The sequence below is a fragment of the Gorilla gorilla genome, chromosome 15 (genome assembly GCF_029281585.2).
Source record: "Gorilla gorilla gorilla isolate KB3781 chromosome 15, NHGRI_mGorGor1-v2.1_pri, whole genome shotgun sequence".
Classification (NCBI taxonomy): Eukaryota; Metazoa; Chordata; class Mammalia; order Primates; family Hominidae; genus Gorilla; species Gorilla gorilla.
Window position 1 is genome coordinate 36,433,353 of NC_073239.2, and position 14,404 is coordinate 36,447,756.

Sequence of the window (14,404 nt, forward strand, 5' to 3'; positions counted from 1 at the left end):
CTGTTGTGCCCACTCTCATGAGCCCATCTCCATCCCTTCCTCCTAGGTGTGCCAAACCCACACCCTCCTGGGACACAGTGGCCCAGTCCGTGCTGCTGCTGTTTCAGAAACCTCAGGCCTCATGCTGACGGCTTCTGAGGATGGTTCTGTACGGCTCTGGCAGGTTCCTAAGGAAGCAGGTGAGTGAGGCTTGGAGAGAGACAGGGTGTGTTACTGGCACAAAAAAAGGTCAAGGGTGGCCTGATATCTCTTATCCCAGCAGTATCCCAGCTCCTAATGAAACACGTCCTTTCTTCTCCAGATGACACATGTATACCAAGGAGTTCTGCAGCCATCACTGCTGTGGCTTGGGCACCAGATGGTTCCATGGCAGTATCTGGAAATCAAGCTGGGGAACTAATCTTGTGGCAGGAAGCTAAGGCTGTGGCCACAGCACAGGTGAGTCGGTGTACCCTTGGTTCTTTGTCTGTGTGAATTCTACCCTGGCTGTGTATTTACTGGGCGTTAGAGGTTGCATATGTGCCTGGGAGGGAAAAGATGGTGCATCCTGGCTCATCAGAAGCACTGAATTGAACTTGTTGTGTACACCAGGCTCCAGGCCACATTGGTGCTCTGATCTGGTCCTCGGCACGCACCTTTTTTGTCCTCAGTGCTGATGAGAAAATCAGCGAGTGGCAAGTGAAACTGCGGAAGGGTTCGGCACCCGGAAATTTGAGGTGAAACAGGCTGATGGGTTAATGGGATAGAAACAGCAGTCTCCTCACTCCTGGCATTTTACCCAAATTACTGCACTTCTGCTTCTGAACTAGGTCAATTGGATGTTAGTTACTGAGTGGGACATTATTTTCTGCTTCTGTCCATGGCAATGTAAATGAATAATTCTCAAGTGCCTACTTGATGCCAAGCTCTGGGCCAGGCAGTATGAACCAGTTACAGATGAAATTCATCCTTTAATTAAGGAAGCTCACAGTAGAGGAATGTGCATATAATTAAACCAGCAGCACTATTCAGACTGACTAGTGCTATAATGAAGATACACACACACACACACACACACACACACACACACACACACACACATATTCCTGGGGCTTCAAAATTTGAGAAATTGTGGGAAGGAGTTGGTATTTAAGGTTGGACACTTACAGAATGAGTAGGAGTTTTCTGGACCAGTAAGAGAAGGGAACAGTGTTTCAGGAAGAGGAAGGAACATGTACAGAAGATATGGAGATGTTGAGAGTATGTAGTATATTCTGGGTATAGCCAGCTCCTTGGATTCCTGGTGGGAGTAAGGGAAATGGAATTGAATAGATAAACTGGGGTCAGGCTGTAGAGGGCACAGTGCTAAGAATTTTGGGTGGAATAATTATCTGGATTTTATAAAGAGAACTGGTGGCAGTATGGAAGATGGATGGTAGTAGAGAGATACTAAAGGTAAGGAGACCACATTTACACCTGTAGCTATAGCCTAGGAAAGACGTAATGTGGGCCTGACCTGGGCTGTGGAGATGAGAAGGGGAGATACGGATTTAGGCATGTGTTGCATCCACAGGCCTTACTGGTGAGTTGGAGGTAGAGAGGGAAGGAAAAGCCAAGAATGTTAGAGATTCCTAGTTTGAGCAAGTAATGGGATGGCACCGATGAATACTAATGTTAAAAAAAAAAAACCAGAAAGTGGAACAGGATTTTCAGGGAAGGTGATACATTTTGCTTTATACTTCATTCCTGAGGAATTCATGTGGGATTGAGGAGCCTGAGAAAGGTTAACTAAAATAGGATCTTTCTCTGTCCATGTACTTTTTTGAGCTAGTCTTCACCTGAACCGAATTCTACAGGAGGACTTAGGGGTGCTGACAAGTCTGGATTGGGCTCCTGATGGTCACTTTCTCATCTTGGCCAAAGCAGATTTGAAGTTACTTTGCATGAAGCCAGGGGATGCTCCATCTGAAATCTGGTAAGATCCAAAATGCCATTTCCTGCTGAGCTGGGGAAAAAGGAAACCTGAGTTAGTGGTTATCCTGAGGTTGAGTCTAACTTAGAAGAAAACTCTGGAGTCTTAAAGAGAGGTGTTCTTCTCTTTACCTCTCTTTAAATCCTAGGCTCAACCTATTCCTTTCTCACAAACCAGGAGCAGCTATACAGAAAATCCTATGATATTGTCCACCCACAAGGAGTATGGCATATTTGTCCTGCAGCCCAAGGATCCTGGAGTTCTTTCTTTCTTGGTAAGTCCTATTTGAGTGTGTGCTAAAGCAAACATTCGTCTAGGACCGGTGTTTTTACACCTTGGGGCCCGTCATGGAGGATAGGGAAGGGAAAGGCAGTTGGCTGCAAATCCTCTTATCCTCCTTCAACTGGAGCAGTTCTAATTTAGGACATTGTGTATTGGGTTCCCATGTAAGATTTCACTGGTACAAGAAAGGACTCTACCGTTTTAGAAAGCCATGGGAAACCATAAACCTAGAAGTTTTCTCAATTGTATTTTCTCCTGTGTCTCTCTTGTCTTGCCCCTATGAATAATAGCATCTTGAGGGCAAGGACTCCATCTTGTTTTTGTCATCATACTTAGCAGTTACTTAATAGATGTTCAACACTTTTTGGATTGAGTGTGCCAAAGCTAGCTGTTCACTTCATATGCAGTTTCCTGGGAGCCGCTTGTTATTGGGAAGGTTATTAAATCCTGACCTGCTACCCAGTAAAGTTATCTACTAAAGCCTATGCTTGACCCAGTGATTCCACTCCTAAATATATACCTAAGAGAAAGGAGTACATACGTTCTGCAAAGCCGGGTACAAGAATCTTTATAGCAGCTTTATTCATCATAGCTAAATATTAATAAATAGGAAGGGGATAAATAATTTGTGGTATATCTATACAATGGAATACTACATGGCAAAAAAATTAATGTGATACTGCATGCTGATGAATGGAATAATACAGACATGCCTCGTAGACATTATTGTGGGCAAAGGAAGCCAGTTACAAAGGAGTACATACTATATGATTTCACCTAAATGAAGTTTCAAGAACAAGCAAGACTAATTTCAGTTGACAGACATTAGAATATTTTTAGCTTTTGTGATGATGGTCTGGTATTGATGGGAAAGGGACATAAGGGCAATTTTCTGAGGTGATGGAAATGCTCTACATCTTGATCTGTGGGGTGACTGCATGGGTGGATGCACATGTAAAAATACATCGCGATGTACATTTAAGATTTGTGCACTTAGCCAGGTGTAGTGGCTCACGCCTGTAATCCCAGCACTTTGGGAGGCCAAGGCCAGTGGATCACCTGAGGCCAGGAGTTTGAGACCAGCCTGGCCCACATGGTGAAACCCCATCTTTACTAAAAATAAAAAAATCAGCTGGGTGTGGTGGTGCACGCCGGTGTTCCCAGCTACTTGGGAGGCTGAGGCAGGATAATCGCTTGAACCCAGGAGGCAGAGGTTGCAGTGAACCGAGATCGCGCCACTGCACTTCAGCCTGGGCGACAAAGTGAGACTCCGTCTCAAAAAAAAAAAAAAAAAGATTTGCGCACTTGATTGTATCTAAGTTATAGTTAAAAAAAAAAAAATATTTGCGCACTTGATTGTATCTAAGTTATAGTTAAAAAAAAAAAAAAATTCCTGACCAGCCCAGAGCAGAAAACTATTGTTTTGTCTGGTACAAGTTGACTCATATGGGTAGGCTAAACAAAATTACCTATTCTTTCACAGAGGCAAAAGGAATCAGGAGAGTTTGAAGAGAGGCTGAACTTTGATATAAACTTAGAGAATCCTAGTAGGACCCTAATATCAATAACTCAAGCCAAACCTGAATCTGGTGAGTGGTAACAGGAGGACCTGAGGAGCCAGGAGATGGCCCAGGGTGGATGGCAGATCCCTGAGACTTGGCTCTAATTCTGTCCTTAAAATGGCAGAGTCCTCATTTTTGTGTGCCGGCTCTGATGGGATGCTATGGAACCTGGCCAAATGCAGCGCAGAAGGAGAATGGACCACAGGTAACATGTGGCAGAAGAAAGCAAACACTCCAGAAACCCAAACTCCAGGGACAGACCCATCTACCCGCAGGGAATCTGATGCCAGCATGGATAGTGATGCCAGCATGGATAGTGAGCCAACACCACATCTAAAGACACGGCAGCGTAGAAAGGTGAGTTTGAAGGAAGGGTCAGAAATACTAGGGGAGGGCTGGGAGCAGTGGCTCACACCTATAATCCCAGCACTTTGGGAGGCCGAGGCGGGCAGATAATGAGGTCAGGAGATCGAGACCATCCTGGCTAACACGGTGAAACCCCATCTCTACTAAAAAATACAAAAAATTAGCTGGGCGTGGTGGCGGGTGCCTGTAGTCCCAGCTACTTGGGAGTCTGAGGCAGGAGAATGGTGTGAACCCGGGAGGCGGAGCTTGCGGTGAGCCGAGATTGCGCCACTGCACTCCAGCCTGGGCGACAGAGCGAGACTCTGTCTCAAAAAAAAAAAAGAAATACTAAGGGAGGAGGGCTGTAGGTCTGACATGGCACATTGTGATGCTTCTCTGAGAAGGGGCCCCTGAGAACTCACCATCCTGCTCTCCCCTTTCCTCTTTGAGATTCACTCGGGCTCTGTCACAGCCCTCCATGTGCTACCTGAGTTGCTGGTGACAGCTTCGAAGGACAGAGATGTTAAGCTATGGGAGAGACCCAGTATGCAGCTGGTAAGTGTGTGTGTGTGTGTGTGTGTGTGTGTGTGTGTGCGCGCGCACGTGCGCACACCTATCCCAAAGGGATGTCACAAGACAGCAAACTTAGAGTAAGAAAGGGCAAAAGATCAAAATTCTGTTTTCTTCAATCACTTGCAATGTATGACTAACCTGTTTCTAAATAAAAGGCATTAATGTGAGAAAAAATAAGTTAGTAAGGAGGCTTGTAGCCCTGACCTCCCCTATTTTTGTTCCCATCGTAGCTGGGCCTGTTCCGATGCGAAGGGTCAGTGAGCTGCCTGGAACCTTGGCTGGGCGCTAACTCCACCCTGCAGCTTGCCGTGGGAGACGTGCAGGGCAATGTGTACTTTCTGAACTGGGAATGAAGATGTGCCACTCGGGAATAATGATACCCCTTGTGCTAGAGATGCAAAGCCTGAAGACACTGGTAGCTTTTAATAATTATAAAATTAATAATTTCTTGATAATTATAAAAATGAAGTGTCAAAAAATCTCAAGTGTAGGCCTGCCTGTGTTCTCATGTGGATTTAGAACAGGAGGATATTCTATGTGTATTTATATGTACATTCTAATGTGTGTCTCTTCTTATTCAACATTAATCCTTACTAGAAGCACAAGAAAGTGAATGAAATCTTTAGTAGGTACTCTTTTGAAACTAGGTTTTAGAATTCTTGCATCACTCGCGGGCCCTAGGACCCTAGGATGCCATTCTTGCCAGGAGGAGGAATGAGAGTGATGTTGGCCAACATTCAGTTTGAACAGAGCATGGAAGACCTTTCAGTTCATCGGGAAAGAATGAGGGAGGGAGAATAAGTTAGTCATGCATCAGGGCATTTAGAAAGAGCTATGTTTCTGTCACAGAGACAGCCCTTTTCTCAGAACTACCCAGAGGAGGCCGGGCATGGTGGCTCACACTTGTAATCCCAGCACTTTGGGAGGCCAGGGCGGGCAGATCATGAGGTCAGGAGATTGAGACCATCCTGGCTAACATGGTGAAACCCTGTCTACTAAAAAATACAAAAAGTTAGCCAGGTGTGGCGGCGGGCACCTGTAGTCCCAGCTACTTGGGAGGCTGAGGCAGGAGAATGGTGTGAACCCAGGAGGCGGAGCTTGCAGTGAGCCAAGACACCACTGCACTCCAGCCTGGGCGACAGAGCGAGACTCTGTCTAAAAAAAAAAAAAAGAACTACCCAGATGAGAGGTGAGGAGCCAAGCCATTGAAAGCGGAACAAACCTTCTGGTTTTCCCGACTTCTGACACGACTTTCAACATTAGTCAATATGATAATTGGCATTCTCAGAAGAGATCACGAAAGTGTCTTACTCTCTCTCAAATTGAAATTCACAAAGATTAAAACTAATTGAGAGGTGGCACAATCGTAGCCATGAACTCTGATTTTCTTAAGTAAAAAACCTTTTTTTTTTTTTTTTTTTTGAGACAGTCTGGCTCTGTCACCTAGGCTGGAGTGCAGTGGTACAATCTCAGCTCAGTGCAACCTCTGCTTCCTGGGTTCAAGCGATTCTCCTGCCTTAGCCTCCCGAGTAGCTGGGATTACAGGTGCCCACCACCACGCCCAGCTAATTTTTGTATTTTAGTAGAGACGAAGTTTCACCATGTTGGCCAGGTGGGTCTCAAACTCCTGACCTCAGGTTATCTGCACACCTCAGCCTCTTAAAGTTCTGGGATTACAGGCGTGAGCCATTGTGCCCGGCCCATAAAAGAACTTTATTATATTTCTAAAATTCAATCATATGGAAGAATCTATTGAGCAGGTTAGCCTTTGCTTAACTTTCCTCCTCTCTGTTACTCCAGCCTTAGCTGGGGTGTTTTGTAGAATTTTCAGAGCATGGAAGACAGACAACTAGAGCTTCCTCCTGCCCTTGGCCCATGCTTTTAGGAGAGCAAAAGGCAAAAGATTGAAACCAGTGACTTTAGTTTCCTCAGGTCCTTTCTTTCTGAGGGTTAAAGAAGAAGGAAATGTCTTCTGTGGCCTAGAATTCAAAGACTTGTAGGAGATAAGTGAAGGCTATTACAGGGATTTTGTCCTGGTTTGGTAGGTTTCTCTTGGAGAAATACCACTACACCCTGGTCTAGAAATGAGTTTTGAAGACTTGGAGAGTTAAAGGGCACTGAGTTGCTCTCACTGTACCCTGATTCCAGGTTTTACATGGAGAAATAACCTGAGGGACTTTATTTCTATCCAATGCCCTGGTTTCCATCCTGACCAGAGGATGATGACATCAGCTGATAGGCCATGCTTCTGTCTTCTCTTATGTGCCTCATGCCAAGCCTCGAAATATACCTTCTGGACCATCATTTCCACATCTACCTTGTGACTAGAAGTCCTAGTTATGGTATTTTGAAATTTACGATCCATAATCCTTGCCAGAAATCCTGCAGCGAACCATGGCATGGCATCATCCTAGTCATTGATTTCAATCTTTTGCCTTTTGCTCCCCTAAAATCTTGGGCCAATTGCAGGAGGAAGCTCTATTTGTCTCTCTTCCATGCTCTGAAAATTATATAAAAGCATCCCAGCTAAGCCTGGAGTGAAGGGGTTGGGGAAAGTTAAGCAAAGGCTAACTTGACCAATAGGCTCAATACATTCAGTCTTGTTGGCCAGGCCCACTTGAAGGGTTTTTTGTTTCATCTTGGAGAAGGACAGTGAGGTCATGGTATAATTGTTATGAGTAAAGTCAAGAACAGCTTCTAGGTAAAAGTAATTATGTACCCAAAAGGAGTTGAAGGGAAAATCAATTTAGGTTTACATTAAACATCCTTCAAGTTCTTATCTTTAAATGGAGTTTCAGTGTCTCCCAAAGGCTGGATGAGTTTTACAGTTATAACCACTGGATTGTGAGACCATAGGACATTTGAACAATCTTTTCTTCTACCCATCTAGAAAAGCATCTTTTTTATATACCAAATTTTTACACATATATCCACATCTGTTTTTGAAATCTAGAGCAGAGGTACTCAAAGTTTGGTTCATGGACTAGTGCCAGTTCACAAATTGTTAATGTTTTATAATGAGATAAGTACGGAAGTTGAGAGTAACCATTTAGAAACTGTATAGGAATTTAAAAAGTAATATCTGACAAATTTAATAAAAATGGAGGCTTGTATTTTGTGTGCTTTTTAATTTCATTTTCTTAATAATCCATTTTGATTATATTTTATAAAAGTATTATTCCGTGACAGATAAGAAATTAAAACAGGCCAGGCACGGTGGCTCACGCCTATAATCCCAGCACTTTGAAAGGCCGAGGCGGGTGGATCACCTGGGGTCTGGAGTTCGAGGCGAGCCTGGCCAATATGGTGAAACCCTGTCTCTACTAAAAATACAAAAAATTAGCTGGGCATGGTGGCAGGCACCTGTAATCCCAGCTACTTGGGGGGCTGAGGCAGGAGAATCGCTTGAACTCGGGGGGCAGAGGTTGCAGTGAGCCGAGATCGCATCATTGCACTCCAGGCTGGGCAACAAGAATGAAACTTGGTCAAAAAAAAAAAAAAAAAGAAAAAAAAGAAAGAAAGAGAGAGGGAGGGCGGGAGGGAGGCAGGAAGGAAGAAAGAAAGACAAAGGAACAATTAGTCCTTCATCTCAGAAGGTTTGAGAAGCGCTACTCTAGAGAGACTGGGTAACAGCAGCAAAAAGCATGGACTTGGAATAAGACTGCCTGAGTTCAAATCTTCATGCCTCCTTTCCCCCATTTGTACAACAGCCATAATAATGGTGCTTACTTCATGGGAGTGTTTTAAGGACTAAATGAGTTAAGGTGTAAAACACAGAACAGTGACACTTTTGTGGTAAGTATTCAATAAGTGCTAACTTGACTGTTCTTTTTGTTACCTAGCAGTACGAGTATCACCTCATTATTCTTTCTCATAAATGTCTTATTTATTAGTATATATTTAATCAATCAGAAAATCTGGACCGAATTTTTTAGTTTTCAAAAAAATGTGAAACTAGTATTCTTTCTAAGTTCAGGTGTACAAGTGCAGGTCTGTTACACAGGTAAACTTGTGTCATGGAGGTTTGTTGTACAGTTTATTTCATCACCCGGGTATTAAGCCTAGTACCATTAGTTGTTTTTCTTGATCTTCTCCCTCCTCTCACCCTCCAAATACCTAATCTTCTCATCCAGAACAATGGGTATGTTTCTTTATCAGTTAAAATATTAAAGTTATGCTATCATAACAACCCCAAAATCTCAACAACTTAAAATAGCAAAGATTGATTTCTAAATCATGCCACATGGCCCGTTAAGGGTCAGCGAGAAGGCCCTGCTCTACTTTGCGTATATTTTGAGCTCTGTGCTTCACGTGGCGAGTAACTCTTCAATCTTCCACTTGGAAATAAAACACATCACTTCCACTCATATTTAATAAATACAAGTAAAGCAAGTCACGTGGCCATACCTAATGTCAAGGGGTGGGGAGGAAGTATCCTACGATGTGTCTGAAAGAAGAACCAGGAGCCAATACACAGATGACATCCCCAAAGAACATATCTGTGTTGGTGCTTTCCCACTAGAATGGCTCTTAATCCTTCTTTTTTAATAATGTAAGATTTAGGCTGGGCGCAGTGGCTCAAGCCTGTAATCCCAGCACTTTGGGAGGCTGAGGAGGGCAGATCACCTGAGGTCAGGGGTTCAAGACCGGTCTGGCCAACATAGTGAAACCCTGTCTCTATTAAAAATATAAAAATTAGCTGGGCGCGGTGACATGCACCTGTAATCCCAGCTACTCTGGGGGCTGAGGCAGGAGAATCGCTTGAACTCGGGAGGCGGAGGTTGCAGTGAGCTGAGATCACACCATTGCTCTCCAGCCTCAGCAACAAGAGCAAAATTCTGTCTCTAAAAAATAAAAAAAAAATGTAAGATTTACAGAAGAGTTGCAAAAATAGTACAAAGTGTTCCTCGATACCCTTCACCCAGCTTCTTCTAATGTTAACATCTTACATAACCATGCTACATTTATCAAAACTAGGAAATTAACATTTGTTAATTAAATTACCAGTAAGTTAATTTAAAAATGTTAATTAAATTACAGTCAGGATTTGGATTTGCCCAATTTTTCCGCTAACGACTTTGTTTTGTTCCAGAAGCCAATCCAGGATCCCACATTGCATTTAGTCGTTGCGTTTTCTCAGTCTTCTCCAACTGTGACAGATTTTCAGTCTTTTCAAAATCTTGACACTTTTAAAAAATAAATTTATTTATTTATTTATTTATTCTTGAGACAGGGTCTCAGTCTGTTGCCCAAGCTGGAGCGTGGTGGTGCAATCACAGCTCACCGCAACCCATGCCTCTATGGCTCAGTGATCCTCCTGCCCCAGCCTCCCGAGTATCACATCACTGCACTCCAGCCTAGGCAACAAGAGTGAAGAATGTCGTAGAATGTTCTTCAGTTTGGTTTTGTTTTCTGTTTTTTCATGAATAGGCTGAGATTATGGATTTAATGGATGAATTCAAGAGATGATGTGCCTTCATACTGCATCCTATTGGGTGCATATGATATTAACATAACTTATAACTGGTGTTGTTAACCTTGATCACTTTTAAAGTTAAAGTGATATTTGCCAGGTATTTTTGCCATACCTTCTGTTAGAAGCAGGTCACTAAGTCCAGCCCATACTCAAGGGGAAGGAAAGAAAACCTCTAGAAGAGAGAGGTATCAAAGAAATTTATACATCTGGAGGTAGGTTTTTTGAGGCTATGCAAATATCATTTTCCCGACTAATCTTAGCATTCATCCATGGATCTTGACTGCAGTATTATTAGTGCGGTTTTCTAATCATGATTTTCTATTCACCTCCATTTTCCCTGATATTTTCTATTTCCCTTTGACATTTAGTTATTGAAATTATTTCTGATTTCCTTTCTTTTTTTGAGACTGGATCTTGCTCTGTCACCCAGGCTGGAGTGCAGTGACATGATCAGAGCTCACTGTACTCTCAAACTCCTGGGTTCAAGTGATCCCCCTATATATATATATATATATATATATATATATATATATATATATATATATTTATATTACAAAAACTTGGTATATTTTTATTGTGATATAATTCATTTTCTTTTTGTTGTTGTTTGTTTGTCTGGTTTTTTTGAGACAGGGTCTTACTCTGTTGCCCAGGCTGGAGTACAGTGGTGTGATCTTGGCTCACTGCAACCTCCGCCTCCTGGGTTCAAGCGATTCTCCTGCTTCAGCCTCCTGACTAGCTGGGATTACAGGCATGTGCCATCACGCCCGGCTAATTTTTGTATTTTTAGTAGAGACAGGGTTTCACCATGTTGGCCGGGCTGGTCTTGAACTCCTGGCCTCAAGTGATTCACCCGCCCTGGCCTCCCAAAATGCTGGGATTACAGGCGTTAGCCACCGTGCCTGGCCTGTAATTCATTTTCACCCTTATGAAGTGTACAGTTCTGTGGTTCTTAGTATATTCACAAATTATGCAACCATTACCGCTAATCCCGGAACATTTTAATCACCCCACCAAGAAACCTTGACTCCATTAGCAATCACTCCCCTCTCTCTTCCTCCAGCCACTGGCAACCACTAATCTACTTTCTGTATCTATGAATTTGCCTAGTCTGGACATTTCGGATAAATGGAATCATATAATATGTGACCTGTGTGGCTTCTTTCAATTAGAATAATGTTTTCAAGGTTCATCCATGCAGTATCAGTACTTCATTCCATTTTATGACGGAATAATATTGCATTGGATGGATATACTTTTTATGTTTTTACAGCTTTATTGAGTTATGATTGGCATGCAATAAACCACACATATTTAAAATACACAATTCGATAAAGCTTGACATATATATATATTAATAAAATTATTACCACGGTCAAGATAGTTAACATATCTAACAGGAATAAACCACATTTTGTTTATCCATTTATTGGTTGATGGACATTTGGAGTGTTTCTACTTCTTGGCTATTATAAATATTGTTGCTATCAATATGCATGTACAAATTTTTGTGTGAACATTTCTTTTTTATTCTTTTGGTTATACACCTAGTAGTGGAATTGCTAGGTCCTGATAACTCTTATGTTCAACTATTTGAGGAACTGCCAAGCTTTTCTAAAGCAGCTGCACCACTTTATATTCGCACTAGCAATGTGTGAGGATTTTTATTTGTCCATATCTTTGCCAAGATTTGTTAGTCAGTCTCAGGCCTTAGCCTCCCGAGTAGCTGGAATTACAGGCAAATGCCACCACGCCTGGCTAATTTTTCATATTTTTGGTAGAGGTGGGGTTTCACCATGTTGGCCAGGCTGGTCTCAAACTCCTGACCTCAGATGATCTGCCTGCCTCTGGCTCCCAAAGTGCTGGAATTACAGGTGTGAGCCACCACACCCGGCCAAGAGTTTTAAATTTTGACAAAGACCAACTTATTTCTTTTGCTTGCTTGTGCATTGGTGTCATATTTAAGAAACTGTTGCTTAATCCAAGGTCACAAAGATTTCTCCTTATGCTCTAAGAGCTTTTTAGTTTTAGCTTACATTTAGGTCTTTGATCCATTTTAATTTTTACGTAGTGTGAGATAGTGTTCCTAATTTATTACTTTGCATGTGGATATCCAAGTTGTCCCAGCACCATTTGTTGAAAAGACTATTTTTCCCCCATTGAATGGTCTTGGCACCCTTGTTGAAAACCAATTGACCATATTTGGTTGGGTTTATATCCAGACTCTCAATTCTATCCCATTGATTTCTATGTCTATCCTATGTCATTATCACATTGTCTTGATTACTGTAGCTTTTTCAAGATTGTTTTTGTTATTCATGATCTTTGTAATTCCTTATGAATTTTTCTTGGCCATTTCTGCAAAAAAAAAAGGATAATGGAATTTTAATAGGAATTGTATGGAATCTATAGGTTGCTCTGGGAAGTATTACCATCTTAATAATAAATTTTCCAATCTACGAACACTTGTAGATTGAAAACTACAAAACTGTTGACAGAAATTCAAGACCTAAATAAATAGGTCTTAGCTGGGTATGGTGGCTCAAGTGTGTAATCCCAGCACTTTGGGAGACTGAGGTGGGCCTTGAGGTCAGGAGTTCAAGACCAGCCTGCCAACATGGTAAACCCCATCTCTACTAAAAATACAAAAATTAGCTGGGTGTGGCAGTGCACACCTGTAATCCCAGCTACTTGGGAGGCTGAGGCTGGAAAATCACTTGAACCCGGGAGGCAGAGGTTGCATTAAGGGAAGATTGCGCCACTGCACTCCAGCCTGGGCAACAGAACAAGACTCTGTCTCGGATAGATAAATAAATAAATAAATAAATAAATAAATAAATAAATAAATAAATAAATAAGGTGGCCTTGAATGTTTTTCAATAGTTTTGTAGTTATCAGTGTACAAGTTTCATGCTTCTTTGGTTAAATCTATTCCTAGTGTTTTATTCTTTCTGATGCTATTATAAATGGAATTGTTTTCTTAATTTTTCAGATTATTCTTTACTAGTGTATAGAAATAGAAATACAATTCATAGGCCGGGCGTGGTGGCTCACACCTGTAATCCCAGCACTTTGGGAGGCCAAGGTGGGTGGATCACCTAAGGTCAGGAGTTCAAGACCAGCCTGGGCCCAACATGGTGAAACCCTGTCTCTACTAATACAAAAATTAGCCAGGTGTGGTGGCACACGCCTGTAATCCCAGCTAGTCGGGAAGCCAAGGGGGGAGGCTGAGGCAGGAGAATCACTTGAACCCAGAGGCAGAGGTTGCAGTGAGCTGATATCTCACCATTGCACTCCAGCCTGGGCAACAAGAGTAAAATGCCGTCTCCAGAAAAATAAATAAAATAAAAAGAAATACAGGCTGGGCGTAGTGGCTCATGCCTGTAATCCCAGCACTTTGGGAGGCTGAGGTGGGAGGATCACAAGGTAAGGAGTTCGAGACCAGCCTGGCTAATATGATGAAACCCTGTCTTTACTAAGAATACAAAAATTAGGCAGGCGTGGTGGTGGGCACCTGTAGTCCCAGCTCCTCGGGAGGCTGAGGCAGGAGAATCACTTGAGCCCGGGAGGTGGAGGTTGCAGTGAACCAAGATTGCGCCACTGCACTCCAGTCTGGGCAACAGAGCAAGACTCCATCTCAAAAAAAAAAGAAAAAGAAAAAAAAAGAAATACAATTCATCTTGTATCCTACAATCTTGCTGAACTTTTTAGCTCTAAATGTGGATTATTTTGGGCCTTCTTTATAGATCATGTAATTTGCAAATTTAGTTTTATCTCCTTTTTAATCTTGATGCCTTTTTTTTCTTGCTTAAATACCATGGTTAGAACCTCCAGTACAATATTGAATGGAAGTGGTGAGCGCAGACATCTTGGTCTTATTCCTGATCTTAGAGGATAAGCTTTCAATCTTTGACCATTGTAATGTTAGCTGTGAGTTTTTCATAGATGTTCTTCATAGGGTGGAGGAAGCTCCCTTTCATTCCTACTTTGTTGGATTTTATTTCATTATGAAAAAATGTTACATTTTGCCAAATGCTTTTTCTGCATCTGAGATGATCATGTGATTTTTGCCCTACCTTGGTTTTCAATCTTGCATTACTGTGATAAATCTCACTTGATCATTGTATATAGTCCATTTATAATGTTGCTGGATTAGGCTTGGTAGTATTTTGTTGATTTTTGCAATTATATTGTTAAGGGATATTGGTCTATAAT

General features: G+C 42.1%; 1 protein-coding gene across 2 annotated transcripts; it reads left to right on the forward strand.

Moving 5' to 3' along the window:
• The first annotated feature begins 301 nt into the window (after window positions 1-301).
• Window positions 302-7,826, forward strand: LOC134757168 (telomerase protein component 1-like). Of its 2 annotated transcripts, XM_063698288.1 has the most exons (7): window positions 302-438; window positions 1,811-1,954; window positions 2,129-2,225; window positions 3,717-3,822; window positions 3,920-4,152; window positions 4,591-4,695; window positions 4,944-7,826. In XM_063698288.1, the coding sequence occupies exons 2-7, from the start codon at window positions 1,923-1,925 to the stop codon at window positions 5,064-5,066; spliced, it is 696 nt and encodes a 231-aa protein (XP_063554358.1). In that variant the 5' UTR covers window positions 302-438; window positions 1,811-1,922; the 3' UTR covers window positions 5,067-7,826. The 2 variants fall into 2 exon arrangements, with proteins under 2 accessions (XP_063554358.1, XP_063554359.1); XM_063698289.1 differs by lacking the exon at window positions 302-438 and having other exon boundaries at window positions 1,872-1,954; window positions 2,100-2,225.
• The last annotated feature ends 6,578 nt before the right edge of the window (window positions 7,827-14,404 follow it).